Below are 14,787 nucleotides of genomic sequence, written 5' to 3'. Positions count from 1 at the left end.
ACTGACTGCTGAGCCGTGTATCTAATCCTATCCTGTGTGATACTGGGCTCCCCCTGCAGTCTGTGTCAGAGTGTGGTCTGTGTCGGCACGGTAATAAATAGTGTTATTTCCAGCTTTACAGAAGGACGATAACACCATAGAAATGATAAGAATAATAGGCCTCAGTTACCACAACTGTCTACAAAGAAAACTGTTGCTGATAGCAACCAATCACAGCTAATTTTTCATTTTTTAAACAGCTTTGGGACAGCGTGGTGAGTTTTGAGTGGCGACTTTTGTGTTACGACTTTTATGTGGCGAGGTTAGTGTATGTGTGGTGAAATGTGTGCTGAGGGTGGTATATGTGTTGAAGCACGTGGTAGTGTGTGGCGCATTTTGTGTGTGCGTTCATATCCCCGTGTGTGGTGAGTATCCCATGTCAGGGCCCCACCTTAGCAACTGTGCGGTATATACTCTTTGGCGCCATCGCTCTCATTCTTTAAGACCCCCTTGTTCACATCTGGCAGCTGTCAATTTGCCTCCAACACTTTTCCTTTCACTTTTTCCCAATTATGTAGATGGGGGCAAAATTGTTTGGTGAATTGGAACGCACGGGGTTAAAATTTCGCCTCACAACATAGCCTATGATGCTCTCGGGGTCCAGACGTGTGACTGTGCAAAATTTTGTGGCTGTAGCTGCGATGGTGCAGATGCCAATCCCGAACATGCACACATACATACATACATACAAACATGCACACACACATGCAGCTTTATATATTAGATAATAATATTCGCAAATACCTCCAATTAGAAATGTAGCATCGTTCCTCTAATTACCTATGTCGCTTACCCATGTGCAGGACATTGCAGTAGCTTAGGTATCCATGGTTACAACCAGTCATATAGTGACAATTCGTTATCTGTCAGTGGTCGTAACCATAAATACCTAAAGTCCTGCAATGTTTGCACATGGGGTATTCGACATAGCGAATCTTACAAACTACACTACATTACATAATTGGAGGTATTTTACTAATATTAATGTTTTTACACCTACTATCAGGGTGGATTTGATTTAAATCTAACTGATTTAAATCACGATTTAAATCACGATTTAAATCACTAGTCAGTAAGGCTTGATTTAAATCAGTGATTTAAATCAAAGTTTCTACCTAAACTAGTTCTTGCTACTTTAACATGCAAGTAGATGAAGATTTTTAGAATCACTTTTTATATTACTTTTTTCTCCCCAGTTTAATGGGTTAATCATTCATATTTGGACACCACTGTTCTGTTGTACTTAGGAAGGAGAAAAATAATCCTGACCTTAATAACAATTTAAATAGATTTATTCAACTGAAACAATAACAACATTACAGCATAAGTTATTTGCTTAAACAAACATCCATGTTTGTTTACTAATTTGGCTAAACAAAATATATATATATTTTAAGAAACTTAGACTGTCAGCCCAGCCGACACATGAAAAACTTAAATACTACTGTCCCTGCTGTCCTCTGTAGCTCACTTGTCGTCATCTTCATCATCATCTTCTTCTTTGTTCCTATTCATAATCTGGAAAAGAAAAACAAACTTTCCTGCTTTATTGGGTCCCAACCGATTTCTCAATTTAGAATGAATGAGTCCAAAGGAAGAGAATATTCTTTCAACGCCTGCAGAAGAAGCTACTGCTGTTAAAAGTGAAATCATTACTTGAACAGTCTCTAAATCCAAGTGCTTAAGTGACTTCCACCAGTTTACTGGTGTGACCTTCCTTAAAATATCTTCAGCAAACATATATTTCTTGAATGGTTCCCCCTTAGCTCTGAAGTTTATTATAGTTGGCATTAAAGATGGATGATTGCTGGATACCCATGTCATAGCTAACTCCTCTTCCTCAGCACTTAGGTTTTGACCCTGATATTGGATATTGACAATATTTGCCAAAAAATGAGCTAGAGTCAGTGCTTGTCCCATTCGTTTGTTTACTGCTTGTAATTTAATTCTGTCCATGTGTAGTTCTGTTTTTAAGTGTTCACTCAGTTCCTTCCAAATTTCAACAGCATCCGCAATAAAACAGCTATTTTTCTGTATTTTGTTTAAAGCTTGAGAGATGGGTTTCAGGAAGCTCAGCATATATTCAACATTTCTCTTAAGCCCAATGTTGAGGATTTTGGCCGTGACAGTGCCATCTATTTTATCTCGATTTTCTTCACAAAGTGTCATCAGAATAGGCCAGTTTTTGATATACTGCTCAAAACAGTCCACCACAGAGTTCCATCTAACATCTTGTGGGAGCGTTAGCTTGGTTCCACCCATCCTTTTCAGAGCTGCTGCAGCAAAATGATTATTACGGAAGTATTTAGCAATTTCAACAACATTAGCCTTTATTTCTGGAACACTTAAGTCTTTGGCTAAGAGGTGCAGCAAATGAGCACTGCAACCATATGTTATTAGCAGCTTTGTATTCCCCTCCCTGCTCTTCTAAATCTCTTCTCATCTTGGATACGTTTGCAGCATTGTCAGTGACCAAACTGCGTACTAGACATTTGAATTTTTGTTCACATGTCGTTATAGCTTTTACTGCCACTTCTTGTAAGTATTCTGCTGTGTGTGCATTTCCTGACGTATCAGTTGTTTGTGCAAGGAAGACTTTACCTTCTTCTGTTGTTATACAAGCACATACAATAGGATCATTGTAGACATTACTCCACCCATCAATACTTAGGTTAACAATTTTACCCTCCAGAGCTGTTGCACATTGCTCCATTTCTCTGTCATACACTTGATCCAGCAGTTTCCCTGCAACATCAGCTCTGCTGGGTGGACTGTATCCTGGTCTCAGTGACTGAACCATATTAATGAAATGTGGGTTCTCAGTCAGACGGAAAGAAGAGTTCGTTGCATAAATAAACTGGGCAATTTTTTCATCAATCAACTCTTTTTCTAATCTGCTAGTTCTTATCACAAACCTATCTATGGTGGTTCCAGGAGGTAAAGGTTTTTTCTTCCTTTTGGGTGATGGTGATATGTGGCTGTGGGTGTCTGATGATGATGCTGCTGCTGCTAATGAAGCACTATCCTGGATGGATAACTCTGAAACTGTAGAACAGGATGATGGTGATCTTGGAGGTGGATAGTTTCCAGAATCCATGAATTCCCCTAAACAAAAAAGTCAATGCTGTTATTTTGTTTATACAATTTCTGCTTATTGTACACAACACATCACTGCCCCTGCCCCAAAAGGAATATTTGTTTTTCTTCATAACTGTACCAAATGACAGTAACATGCAGTAATAACAAGAAATATAATTTTTCTCACACATGACCGTTCAGTCTTTAGAAATAGGATTCAATAAAAATGTTTACCAACCTGAAGATCCTGCCTGTTCAGAAGTGTTTCTTTGGTCATCTTCATCACCGCACTTCTCATGATGTTGCCTCATTCGCGCCACCAGGCCTTGCATCTCTTTGTTGCATCGTTTGCATTTTGCACGCATGCCTGCCTTACCGATAGGCGAAGGAGCTTCATTAAAATATTCTCAAACTGGGTCTCTTTTACGGCCTGCTGCCATTATAAGGAAAGAATGTAATAAACCTCAGATCGTACACACAAACAGATCCAGACTTGTCTGTCTGTGGCTATGCTGCAGTATTGTGCTCAAAGTTTCACTTTCATTTTCTTGTCTGCTTGCCCTGCCTCCTCCTCACACTTAGATTCACATTCTTCTTGTGTTGTGCAGATCTATTCCACTCCAAGCAATCAGAAACATATTGTCTAACTTCTTGGACTTGGCACTGAAGGGGTTGATTCTGTATTCATAGGTTTGTAGAACAATAGGATTAAGGTCTTTTTCTCAACTCTGTTCATGTTGTAACATTTTTGCCATGAAGAAGAGGCTGGGACCTCTGCGGAGTCAAATTCAGTTTTGAGAACTGCGTAAGTAAAGCGAGCGTCTGTGATAATATAGGAGAGAAACTGCCCACTAATCCTACAGAAACCTCTGGAAGAGCATGGCATTGTGAATGTTACACATATACAGCCTTTATTCTACTGAGTTAAACAACTCAGCTTTATCTCATGATGGAAGAACCCTTGGATGGTAAAATATTTTCCTCAAAAAGCAGTTTATTGAAAAAAATCCGATTTAAATAAAAAAAATCCGATTTAAATCAAAAAAATCCGATTTAAATCAAAAAAATCCGATTTAAATCAAAAAAATCCGATTTAAATCAAAAAAATCCGATTTAAATCAAAAAAATCCGATTTAAAAAAAACAAAAAAAAACATTGATTTTTATCCACCCTGCCTACTATTGAGATGGTACCCTGACGATATGAACACCCCTTCTAAGTACAACATCCATTTACACAGATTTACACATATGCAGCTATGTTTATAATTTAGTAGTTACTACAGTTTTTTTTAGCTTTAGAGTTTGTTAGTATTTATTTCATCTTGTGATTATAAAAAGAAAGGTACCGTATATACTCGTGTATAAGCTGACTCCCCCCCACCCCACCAATTTTGTCACAAAAAACTGGGAAAACTTATTGACTCGCGTATAAGCCTAGGGTGCACGGTGAGTAGCCCCAGTTTGTTGCACAGTGAGTGGCCCCAGATAATGCTGCACAGTGTGTTGTGGCCCCAGATAATGCTGCACAGTGTGTTGTGGCCCCAGATAATGCTGCACAGTGTGTTGTGGCCCCAGATAATGCTGCACAGTGTGTTGTGGCCCCAGATAATGCGGCACAGTGTGTTGTGGCCCCAGATAATGCGGCACAGTGTGTTGTGGCCCCAGATAATGCGGCACAGTGTGTTGTGGCCCCAGATAATGCGGCACAGTGTGTTGTGGCCCCAGATAATGCGGCACAGTGTGTTGTGGCCCCAGATAATGCGGCACAGTGTGTTGTGGCCCCAGATAATGCGGCACAGTGTGTTGTGGCCCCAGATAATGCGGCACAGTGTGTTGTGGCCCCAGATAATGCGGCACAGTGTGTTGTGGCCCCAGATAATGCGGCACAGTGTGTTGTGGCCCCAGATAATGCGGCACAGTGTGTTGTGGCCCCAGATAATGCGGCACAGTGTGTTGTGGCCCCAGATAATGCGGCACAGTGTGTTGTGGCCCCAGATAATGCGGCACAGTGTGTTGTGGCCCCAGATAATGCGGCACAGTGTGTTGTGGCCCCAGATACAGTGTGTTGTGGCCAAAGATAATGCTGCACAGTGTGTTGTGGCCCAAGATAATGCTGCACAGTGTGTTGTGGCCCAAGATAATGCTGCACAGTGTGTTGTGGCCCAAGATAATGCTGCACAGTGTGTTGTGGCCCAAGATAATGCTGCACAGTGTGTTGTGGCCCCAGATAATGCTGCACAGTGTGTTGTGGCCCCAGATAATGCTGCACAGTGAGTGGCCCCAGATAATGCTGCACAGTGAGTGGCCCCAGATAATGCTGCACAGTGAGTGGCCCCAGATAATGCTGCACAGTGAGTGGCCCCAGATAATGCTGCACAGTGAGTGGCCCCATCATGCTGCTGCCGCAGCCTCCGTTGCAAAAAACAAAACAAAAAAAAAAACTGTATACTCACCTCCTGCTGCCCGCTGCTCATCAGCGTTGCCGGTCTGGAATGGGGACAGGTGAATATGCACACCCCACCCCCCCGTAGATTCTCACCCAATCCTGGCTCATCTCTGCAGCGCAGCCCCCTGCTGCTTGTTCCATGTTCTCGGCGCTGCTGTGCTCTTCCTGCCTCAGCGGTCACGTGGTACCGCTCATTAAAGTCATAAATATGCACATATTCATTAGTTTAATGGGCGGTACCACGTGACTGCTGAAGCAGGAAGAGCACAGCAGCGCCAAGAACATGGAGAAAGCAAGGGGGCTGCAGAAGGTGAGTATGATCAGGTTAACACAATCCAACATAATTGAGAACATCAATATTTTTTCCAAACAGGAAAAGAAAATGTTCAAAAGAACATGGCGCTAGGATCAGGGCTGTGGAGTCGGAGTCGTGGAGTCGGAGTCGGTGCTCATTTTGGTGGAGTCGGAGTCGGAGTTGGAGTCGGTATAAAATGGAGCGACTCCGACTCCTAAAATATATAATAAATTGGGTACAGTAATTCAATGCAGGATGTGCTGAATATTTTTTCATAGGAGTTTGGGAAAGTTATGAAATGTCCTATAAATGGCTGTTCTATTCCTGATCTAAGGCTACATTCACACACAGCGTTTTTCCTGTGTTTTTTGAGGATACGTTTTTCAGCTGCAAAAGCTGATCTTTTTAAAAAACCGCATCACCTGAAAGGTTTTTGAGCTCATAGATAATGTTTTCAATAGCAAAAGCAGATTAGAAATCTGCTCTATCTATCCATTTATCCATATCTGTCTATCCATATCGTATCTGTACCAAAAAGAATGAAAACCGGGTAGTACACCAATATATATTCTGTTCTATCTAAATGTCTTGATTATTGTATCATAGAAATGATTAAATGTCTGAGGTTCACATTGTACTACAATAAATTTTTCACTTAAATATAAGCAATATGTGTGGGAGTCGGAGTCGTGGAGTCGGAGTTGGAGTCGGCGTCGGTGTAAGGGAAATTGAGGAGTCGGAGTCGCAGGTTTGGCTTACTGACTCCACAGCCCTGGCTAGGATAACTCCCATTTACCAATATATGAACCTACATAGAAATCCGGAGTATAAAGCCCAAAATATTCAATCCAAAAGTCAAATTTACAGTGACAAAATATATGCTCTTTATTAGTACAGGTGCAAAACGTTTTAAAAGCACAATCATATGGTCAGAGATGAATGACATAAGCCCAGCGCGAAACGTGCGTACGGGCTCTGGCAGCGTCGGACTGGAACACCTTGGGCCCACCAGAGAAAATCATTCTTGGGGCCCACTATGTAGCTGCATAGAGTTAAATACCAGACCACCAATTATGCGGTAAAACACGCTAATATCTGGGTATAATATAAGGTTGTACATGTCTTAATTATGTAGCAGGAGTTGGGGTAGCCCCCTCATAGAATATAAAGCAGCCCCCTCACATAGTATAATGCAGCCATCTCATAGAATATAATGCAGCCATCTCATAGAATATAATACTGCCCCCCTCATAGGGTATAATACTGCCCCCCTCATAGGGAATAATGCACCCCCTCATAGGGTATAATGCTGCCTCCTCATAGGGTATAATACTGCCCCCCTCATAGGGAATAATGCACCCCCTCATAGGGTATAATGCTGCCCCCTCATAGGGTATAATACTGCCCCCCTCATAGGGTATAATACTGCCCCCCTCATAGGGAATAATGCACCCCCTCATAGGGTATAATACTGCCCCCCTCATAGGGTATAATGCTGCCTCCTCATAGGGAATAATGCTGCCCTCCTCATAGGGTATAATGCTGCCTCCTCATAGGGTATAATGCTGCCCCCTCATAGGGTATAATACTGCCCCCCTCATAGGGAATAATGCACCCCCTCATAGGGTATAATGCTATATAGATATATAGATATAGAGTTAGATAGATATAGATAGAAAGATAGATGTAGAAATAGATAGAGATAGATAGTAGATAATGGATAGAAAGTAGATAATGGACAGATATAGATAGAAAGATTCATAGAGATAGATAGAGATAGATATAAAGATAGATATAGAAAGAAATATAGATAGATAGGTAGATAGATATAGAGATAGATAGAAAATGGATAATAGATAGATAGATAGATATAGAGATAGATATAGAGATAGATATAGAGATAGATATAGAGATAGATATAGAGAATAGATATAGAGAATAGATATAGAGAATAGATAGAGATAATAGAGATATACAGATATAATAATAATAATAATAATATAGACATATATAGATAGATATAGAGATAAATGTATATATATAGATGGCTATAAATAAAAATAGATATAGAGATAGATAGATATAGAGATAATAGATATAGAGATAGATAGATATAGAGACAGATAGATATAGAAAGATAGATATAGAGATAGATATAGAGATAATAGCTATATATAGAGATATGTATAGAGATAGATAGATATAGAGTTAGAAAGATAGATATAGAGAGATATAGAGATAGCTAGATAGATAGATAGAGATAATAGATATAATAGATAGATATAGAGATAGATATAGAGATAGATGGATAGATCAATAGATAGATAAAGAGAGAGAGATAGAGATTGATAGATAATGAGATATAGAGATAGATATAGAGATATAGTGTTAGATAGAAAGATAGATATAGAGATAGATAGATATAGAGATAGATATGGATTTAGAGATAGATATGGATATAGAGATAACAGATATAGAGATAGATAGATATAGAGATAATATATAGATAGATATAGAGATAATATATAGATAGATATAGAGATAATATATAGATAGCTATAGAGAGAGATATAGAGATAGATATAGAGAGAAACATATATATATAGAGATAGATAGGTAGATAGATATAGAGATAATAGATATAGAGATAATAGATATAGAGATAATAGATATAGAGATAGATAGATATAGATATAAAGATAGATAGAGCTAGAGAGAGCGGTAGATAGAGAGAGATATATATAGAGAGAGAGATAGATACAGAGATAGATAAATAGATAGAGAGATAGATATAGATAATAGATAGAGATAGATAGATAAAGATAGATAATAAATATAGAGATAACAGATAGATATAGAGATAGAGTAAGATAGAAAGATATAGAGATAGGTAGATATAGATAATAGAGATAGCTAGATAGATAGATATAGATATAGATAGAAAGATAGATATAGAGATAGATGTAGAGATAGAAAGATAGATATAGAGATAGAGCGATAGATAGAGATAGATATAGATAATAGATAGATAGAGAAAGATAGATAGATATAGAGATAGAAAGATATAGATATACAGAGAGATAGATATAGAGATAGAGATAAATAGATAGATAGATATAGAGAGAAATAGATATAGATATAGAGATAATAGATATATATAGAGATAGATAGATATAGATATAGAGAGAGATAGATACAGAGAAAAGATATAGAGATAAATAGATAAAGATAGATAGATATATAGATATAGAGATAGAGATAAATAGATAGATATAGAGAGAGATATAGAGACTAGAGAGAAATAGATATAGATATAGAGATAATAGATATATATAGAGATGGATAGATATAGAGAGAGATAGATACAGAGAAAAGATATAGAGATAAATAGATAAAGATAGATAGATATATAGATATAGAGATAGAGATAAATAGATAGATATAGAGAGATATATAGAGACTAGAGAGAAATAGATATAGATATAGAGATAATAGATATATATAGAGATGGATAGATATAGATATAGAGAGAGATAGATACAGAGAAAAGATATAGAGATAAATAGATAAAGATAGATAGATATAGAGATAGAGCGATAGATAGATATACAGAGAGATAGATATAGAGATAGATAGAGATATATAGATAGCTATAGAGATATATAGATAGCTACAGAGATATAGAGATAGATATAGAGAGAAATAGAGATAGATATAGAGATAGATAGATATATAGATATAAAGATAGATATAGAGATAGAGCGATAGATAGCGAGAGATATAGAGATAGATAGATACAGAGAAAAGATATAGAGAAAGATAACGGATAGATAAATAGATAGATAGGTATAGAGATAGATATAGATATTAGATAGAGATATATATAGATAAAGATAGATATAGATGGTAGCTAGATAGATAATAAATATAGAGATAATAGATATAGAGATAGATAGAGTAAGATAGATATAGAGATAGATAGACAATAGATAGATATAGAGATATACACTCACTGGCCACTTTATTAGGTACACCATGCTAGTAACGGGTTGGACCCCCTTTTGCCTTCAGAACTGCCTCAATTCTTCGTGGCAGAGATTCAACAAGGTGCTGGAAGCATTCCTCAGAGATTTTGGACCATATTGACATGATGGCATCACACAGTTGGCGCAGATTTGTCGGCTGCACATCCCTGATGCGAATCTCCCGTTCCACCACATCCCAAAGATGCTCTATTGGATCGAGATCTGGTGACTGAGGAGGCCATTTGAGTACAGTGAACTCATTGTCATGTTCAAGAAACCAATCTGAGATGATTCGAGCTTTATGACATGGCGCATTATCCTGCTGAAAGTAGCCATCAGATGTTGGGTACATTGTGGTCATAAAGGGATGGACATGGTCAGCAACAATACTCAGGTAGGCTGTGGCGTTGCAACGATGCTCAATTGGTACCAAGGGGCCCAAAGAGTGCCAAGAAAAAATTCCCCACACCATGACACCACCACCACCAGCCTGAACCGTTGATACAAGGCTGGATGGATCCATGCTTTCATGTTGTTTACGCCAAATTCTGACCCTACCATCCGAATGTCGCAGCAGAAATCGAGACTCATCAGACCAGGCAACGTTTTTCCAATCTTCTACTGTCCAATTTCGATGAGCTTGTGCAAATTGTAGCCTCAGTTTCCTGTTCTTAGCTGAGAGGAGTGGTACCCAGTGTGGTCTTCTGCTGCTGTAGCCCATCTGCCTCAAAGTTCGACGCACTGTGCGTTCAGAGATGCTCTTCTGCCTACCTTGGTTGTAACGGGTGGCAATTTGAGTCACTGTTGCCTTTCTATCAGCTCGAACCAGTATGCCCATTCTCCTCTGACCTCTGGCATCAACAAGGCATTTCCGGCCACAGAACTGCCGCTCACTGGATTTTTTTTCTTTTTCGGACCATTCTCTGTAAACCCTAGAGATGGTTGTGCGTGAAAATCCCAGTAGATCAGCAGTTTCTGAAATACTCAGACCAGCCCTTCTGGCACCAACAATCATGCCACGTTCAAAGGCACTCAAATCACCTTTCTTCCCCATACTGATGCTCGGTTTGAACTGCAGGAGATTGTCTTGACCATGTCTACATGCCTAAATGCACTGAGTTGCCGCCATGTGATTGGCTGATTAGAAATTAAGTCTTAACACACAGTTGGACAGGTGTACCTAATAAAGTGGCCAGTGAGTGTATATAGAAAGATATAGAGATAGATAGATATAGAGATAGATGTAGAGATAGAAAGATAGATATAAAGATAGAGCGATAGAGATAGATATAGATAATAGATAGAGATAGATATAGAGATAGATAGATATAGATAATAGATAAAGATAGAAAGATAGATAGATAGATATAAGAGAGATAGAGAGAGATATATAGAGAAATAGAGATAGATAGATAGAGACAGAGAGAGCGAGAGAGATATAAAAAAAAAACCAAAACACAATACTCACCTCTCCTCCTCGCTCCCACGCTGATCCCGGCTTCAGTGTCAGGAGCTGCCCCCTCTGCCAGACACACAGCGGATGCGCGATGTAGTGACGTCATCGCGCACTGGCTGTGAGCCAGGAGCAGAGAGGACTGAGGGCGGCGCCGGCCCTGATGCAGAGCGGCTTACTGGGCTGGGGGCGGGGCCTCTGGGGGTGGAGACTGTGAAATGATATTCACTGCTTCGCAGTGAATATTCATTTCTCTTTAGCAGCGGGGACAGGGGCTCCTGCCTCCTGACACCCGCTGCTGCTCCGCTGGCAGGGGCCCCCATAGCAGCTGCATGGTGTGCGACACACCACTGGCTGGGGGCCCCTGGAGCAGCGGGGGCCCTAGGCAACTGCTGGCCCTGTATGCCAGCAGGTGCCAGGGCCCACCAGATGCCAGGGCCCACCGGAGAATCCTCCGGTTCCCCGGTGGGCCAGTCCGACGCTGGGCTCTGGGACCTGACACGCAGCATCTTTATGTCCCACATGGGTAAGCATGGTCATTTTTTCATTCTCTCACCATATCCTCTTGCACATAGCACTTTATGAGGGCTCGTTTGTATGGCTTTTCATGTTCCTTGATATGGATTTTATCCTGGTAAAGTAATTAATGATTGGAAAGGGACTGTGGTGCAATTTTTTGCGTTTGCATACTAACATGGGGTCTGTTTTAACTATGCTAATGTACCATTGCACTTAATTGTGTATATGCAGCGGTCTTCTCCCTCTTTTTTCTTGTCATCCCTGGTATCTGACCATATGATTGTGCTTTTAAAACTTTTTGCCCAAAAAATGGGCTGAAAATATAGGCTTAAACACGAGTATATACAGTAATTTATCAGCAGGTTTTTGCGACCTCATCTGAGAGCAGCATATTGTAGGCAAAGAGTGCCTGATTATAACAATATATCACTTAGCTTACAGGGTGCAGCAGTTGTGACAGTTTTTAGATATAGCAGATCTCAGAAAGCTCCCCCCCCCCTCCCACACCATGTTATTCATTGTACATAGTCTATTGACAGTGAGCTGCTTATCAGAGGAGGGGGCGGGGTCGGACAACTTAACAAAAGGGAACTAGTCAGAGCAATTATAATGTCCTGGTGATAAAACGTTCACTGTATGGAAACAACAGCCTAATGTGTCAGAATTCATTGAAAGCAGTGTCTCAGCCCAGATCTCATGCTGTCATCAGATTACTTAGCCTTAAAGGGAATCTGAAGGTTTTTGCTATGTGCTCACAATGAGGAAGTAGGAGTGCTTTGGATGCTGCGTATTTTCGCTGCATCCAAAGCTCTGCGTTCTAATCACGCAGGTAAATCCCCATGATTTGTATCATAGAACGCAGCGTTTTGAACACAGGGCAAATGTGCTGCACTCAAAATTCTGCTATTCCTGATCGTGTGAATGTTTCATGTCCTTCTAGTTACTGTGTTTGCTTCTTTGTAAAGCAGTCTTTTTCTTTCCCTCCTTAGAATATTGTTCAGCAGTTTCTAGTTTTGCTGACAACAAGTACCGATGAAAGCTTGAGATTTTTAAGCTTTAGGTTGGACTTCAATGAACATTATAAAGCAAGAGAACCAAAGCTTCGTATGTCCCTGGGAGCAAGAGGTCGACGTATCTTACAAGTCTAAGCAATGTGGTAACGTTAAAAAAAAAAAAAAACAGAAAAAAAAAAACCCCTCTCTCGCTGTATATGTTGTAGACATTTTCCTCCAGCGGCAGTGTGCGAATGGCTGAGCCTGTTCAATGGATACAATAAATCTATTTAATCAAAAGGTTGTTTTTTCTATTAATGGATGCTTTGCTCAAAAAAGAATGCTTATGGACATCCGTACCGAATACAAGGGGACGCTGTACAGATTAGTCTAAGTACTACTTTTCAGTGCACCGAGTGTTGTTCACCCACAAACCAGATTATATGCCTTGATATTCACCCTGTAATAGACAAAAGCAAACCAAATAATGTGCAGTACTTATATTTACCGAGGCAGTAGGGGTTCTATACGTGTATGAAAAATACAGAAGGGGGGAAAAAAGTTTTATGAACAAACTGGTTTACATTTAAGTCTATTTGTGATTTTGTTTTTGCTTTTTTTTTTTTTTTTTTTATTTTGCGTCAAAATATTTTTTCAAAGGGAGACGAAAGAGCTTGAGACGATTGTGTAATTGTTACATATTCTTTCATTAGCCTTATGTTCAAAAAGGAACTTAATATTAGAGGTTACCTATTCTCACAATTTTGTGATTACTAGCTGCTTAGTTTTAAAGTGGAAATTATTATTGTTAAATGTTATCTTGGGGCAAAACAGAAAATTAACTTTATTTCCCAAAGATTTGGTTGCTCTTTATGCCTCCGATATATTATATATCGCTTGGCCATTGTCCTAGAAATCTCTTGTTCCCGTAGTCCTATACAGGTTGTTCTCTCTCAAGCAGCATAGCCATGGATCAGTCAGGAGTGTGCATAAGAAATGCTATATGTGAATATGTAGAGAGAATATTCTCTTAGCAGTCTCCCAGATGGCTCTCGGCAATGATACTGTGGCCCAAGCACAGGCCTACGCTGCAACAAAGAGACAATCGGTGGATGCAACAACAATGCTAGGTTCAGTGATACTGAGGTCAGGCAACGTCTCATAACAATGCAACCTTTTTTTTTATTTTGCCCTGAGTTCTACGTTTTTCTAGTGCTGCAAAGCACATGCCTCATTCATGATTATTTTTTGTTTTGTCTTATTATAACTTTTATAAGTTCATATAAAAATCCGACTTAAGAAATGCAATGAGATCTACTGTCTTCTCTAGTATGTAAATTAACGGCTTTGTCATCGGTGATGGTGAACCTAAGTAATGAAGTCTATTTTAACTTTGTATATTTTTCCACTGTAATTATTTATATATTTCTGTCTTTGTTCTTCTCTTTGTAATATATAAATCACATATCATTTAAATCCATGTTTTACTATGTCACAAAATATTCTCATTAAATAAAAAAATGATTTTTAAAATGAGTGTTTATCTGTTTTATATCAAATGCAGTATTTCACATCACAGTAGAGATCATATTGAAATGTATGTCAATCATTGCTACATAGCTTGGTTGCATGTACTATTTGTTTTGTTATATGCAGTGTTCAGATCTTGTATTAGTATTTAGCGGAATAACACCATAGTGCTTTATTTCTATTTACCAGTCTCTAAAAGATTAAAATCATGCTCAGGAAAGTACTAGCTGTCATAAAACATTGTATTTCTCCTTCGCCGCATTGGGGGACACAGGTACTGTGGGTGTATGCTACTGCCGCCTGGAGGCTGACACTAAGTGAAAAAAAAAGGTTAGCTCCTCTTCCGCCATATACATGCTCACCCCGATTGCGGGTGGAAATCAGTTTTTGCCTTAGTGTCTGTTGGAG

General features: G+C 39.3%; 1 protein-coding gene across 2 annotated transcripts in view; it reads left to right on the top strand.

Annotated features, from left to right (window-relative positions):
- The window catches only part of TUBGCP3 (tubulin gamma complex component 3), a 193,108-nt gene extending 178,726 nt beyond the window's left edge, over positions 1–14,382 (top strand). For both annotated transcript variants that reach the window (XM_073556846.1, XM_073556845.1), the window contains exon 22: positions 12,847–14,382. In XM_073556846.1, the coding sequence (XP_073412947.1) occupies positions 12,847–13,005 (159 nt within the window). In that variant the 3' untranslated portion in view covers positions 13,006–14,382. The remainder of the gene's footprint in view (positions 1–12,846) is intronic.
- The last annotated feature ends 405 nt before the right edge of the window (positions 14,383–14,787 follow it).

Source organism: Dendrobates tinctorius, unplaced genomic scaffold, assembly GCF_039654945.1.
Source record: "Dendrobates tinctorius isolate UK_male_01 unplaced genomic scaffold, ASM3965494v1 ptg000240l, whole genome shotgun sequence".
Taxonomy (NCBI): domain Eukaryota; kingdom Metazoa; phylum Chordata; class Amphibia; order Anura; family Dendrobatidae; genus Dendrobates; species Dendrobates tinctorius.
Note: the sequence above shows the minus strand (reverse complement) of the source record. Positions and strands in the feature narration are given on the sequence as shown.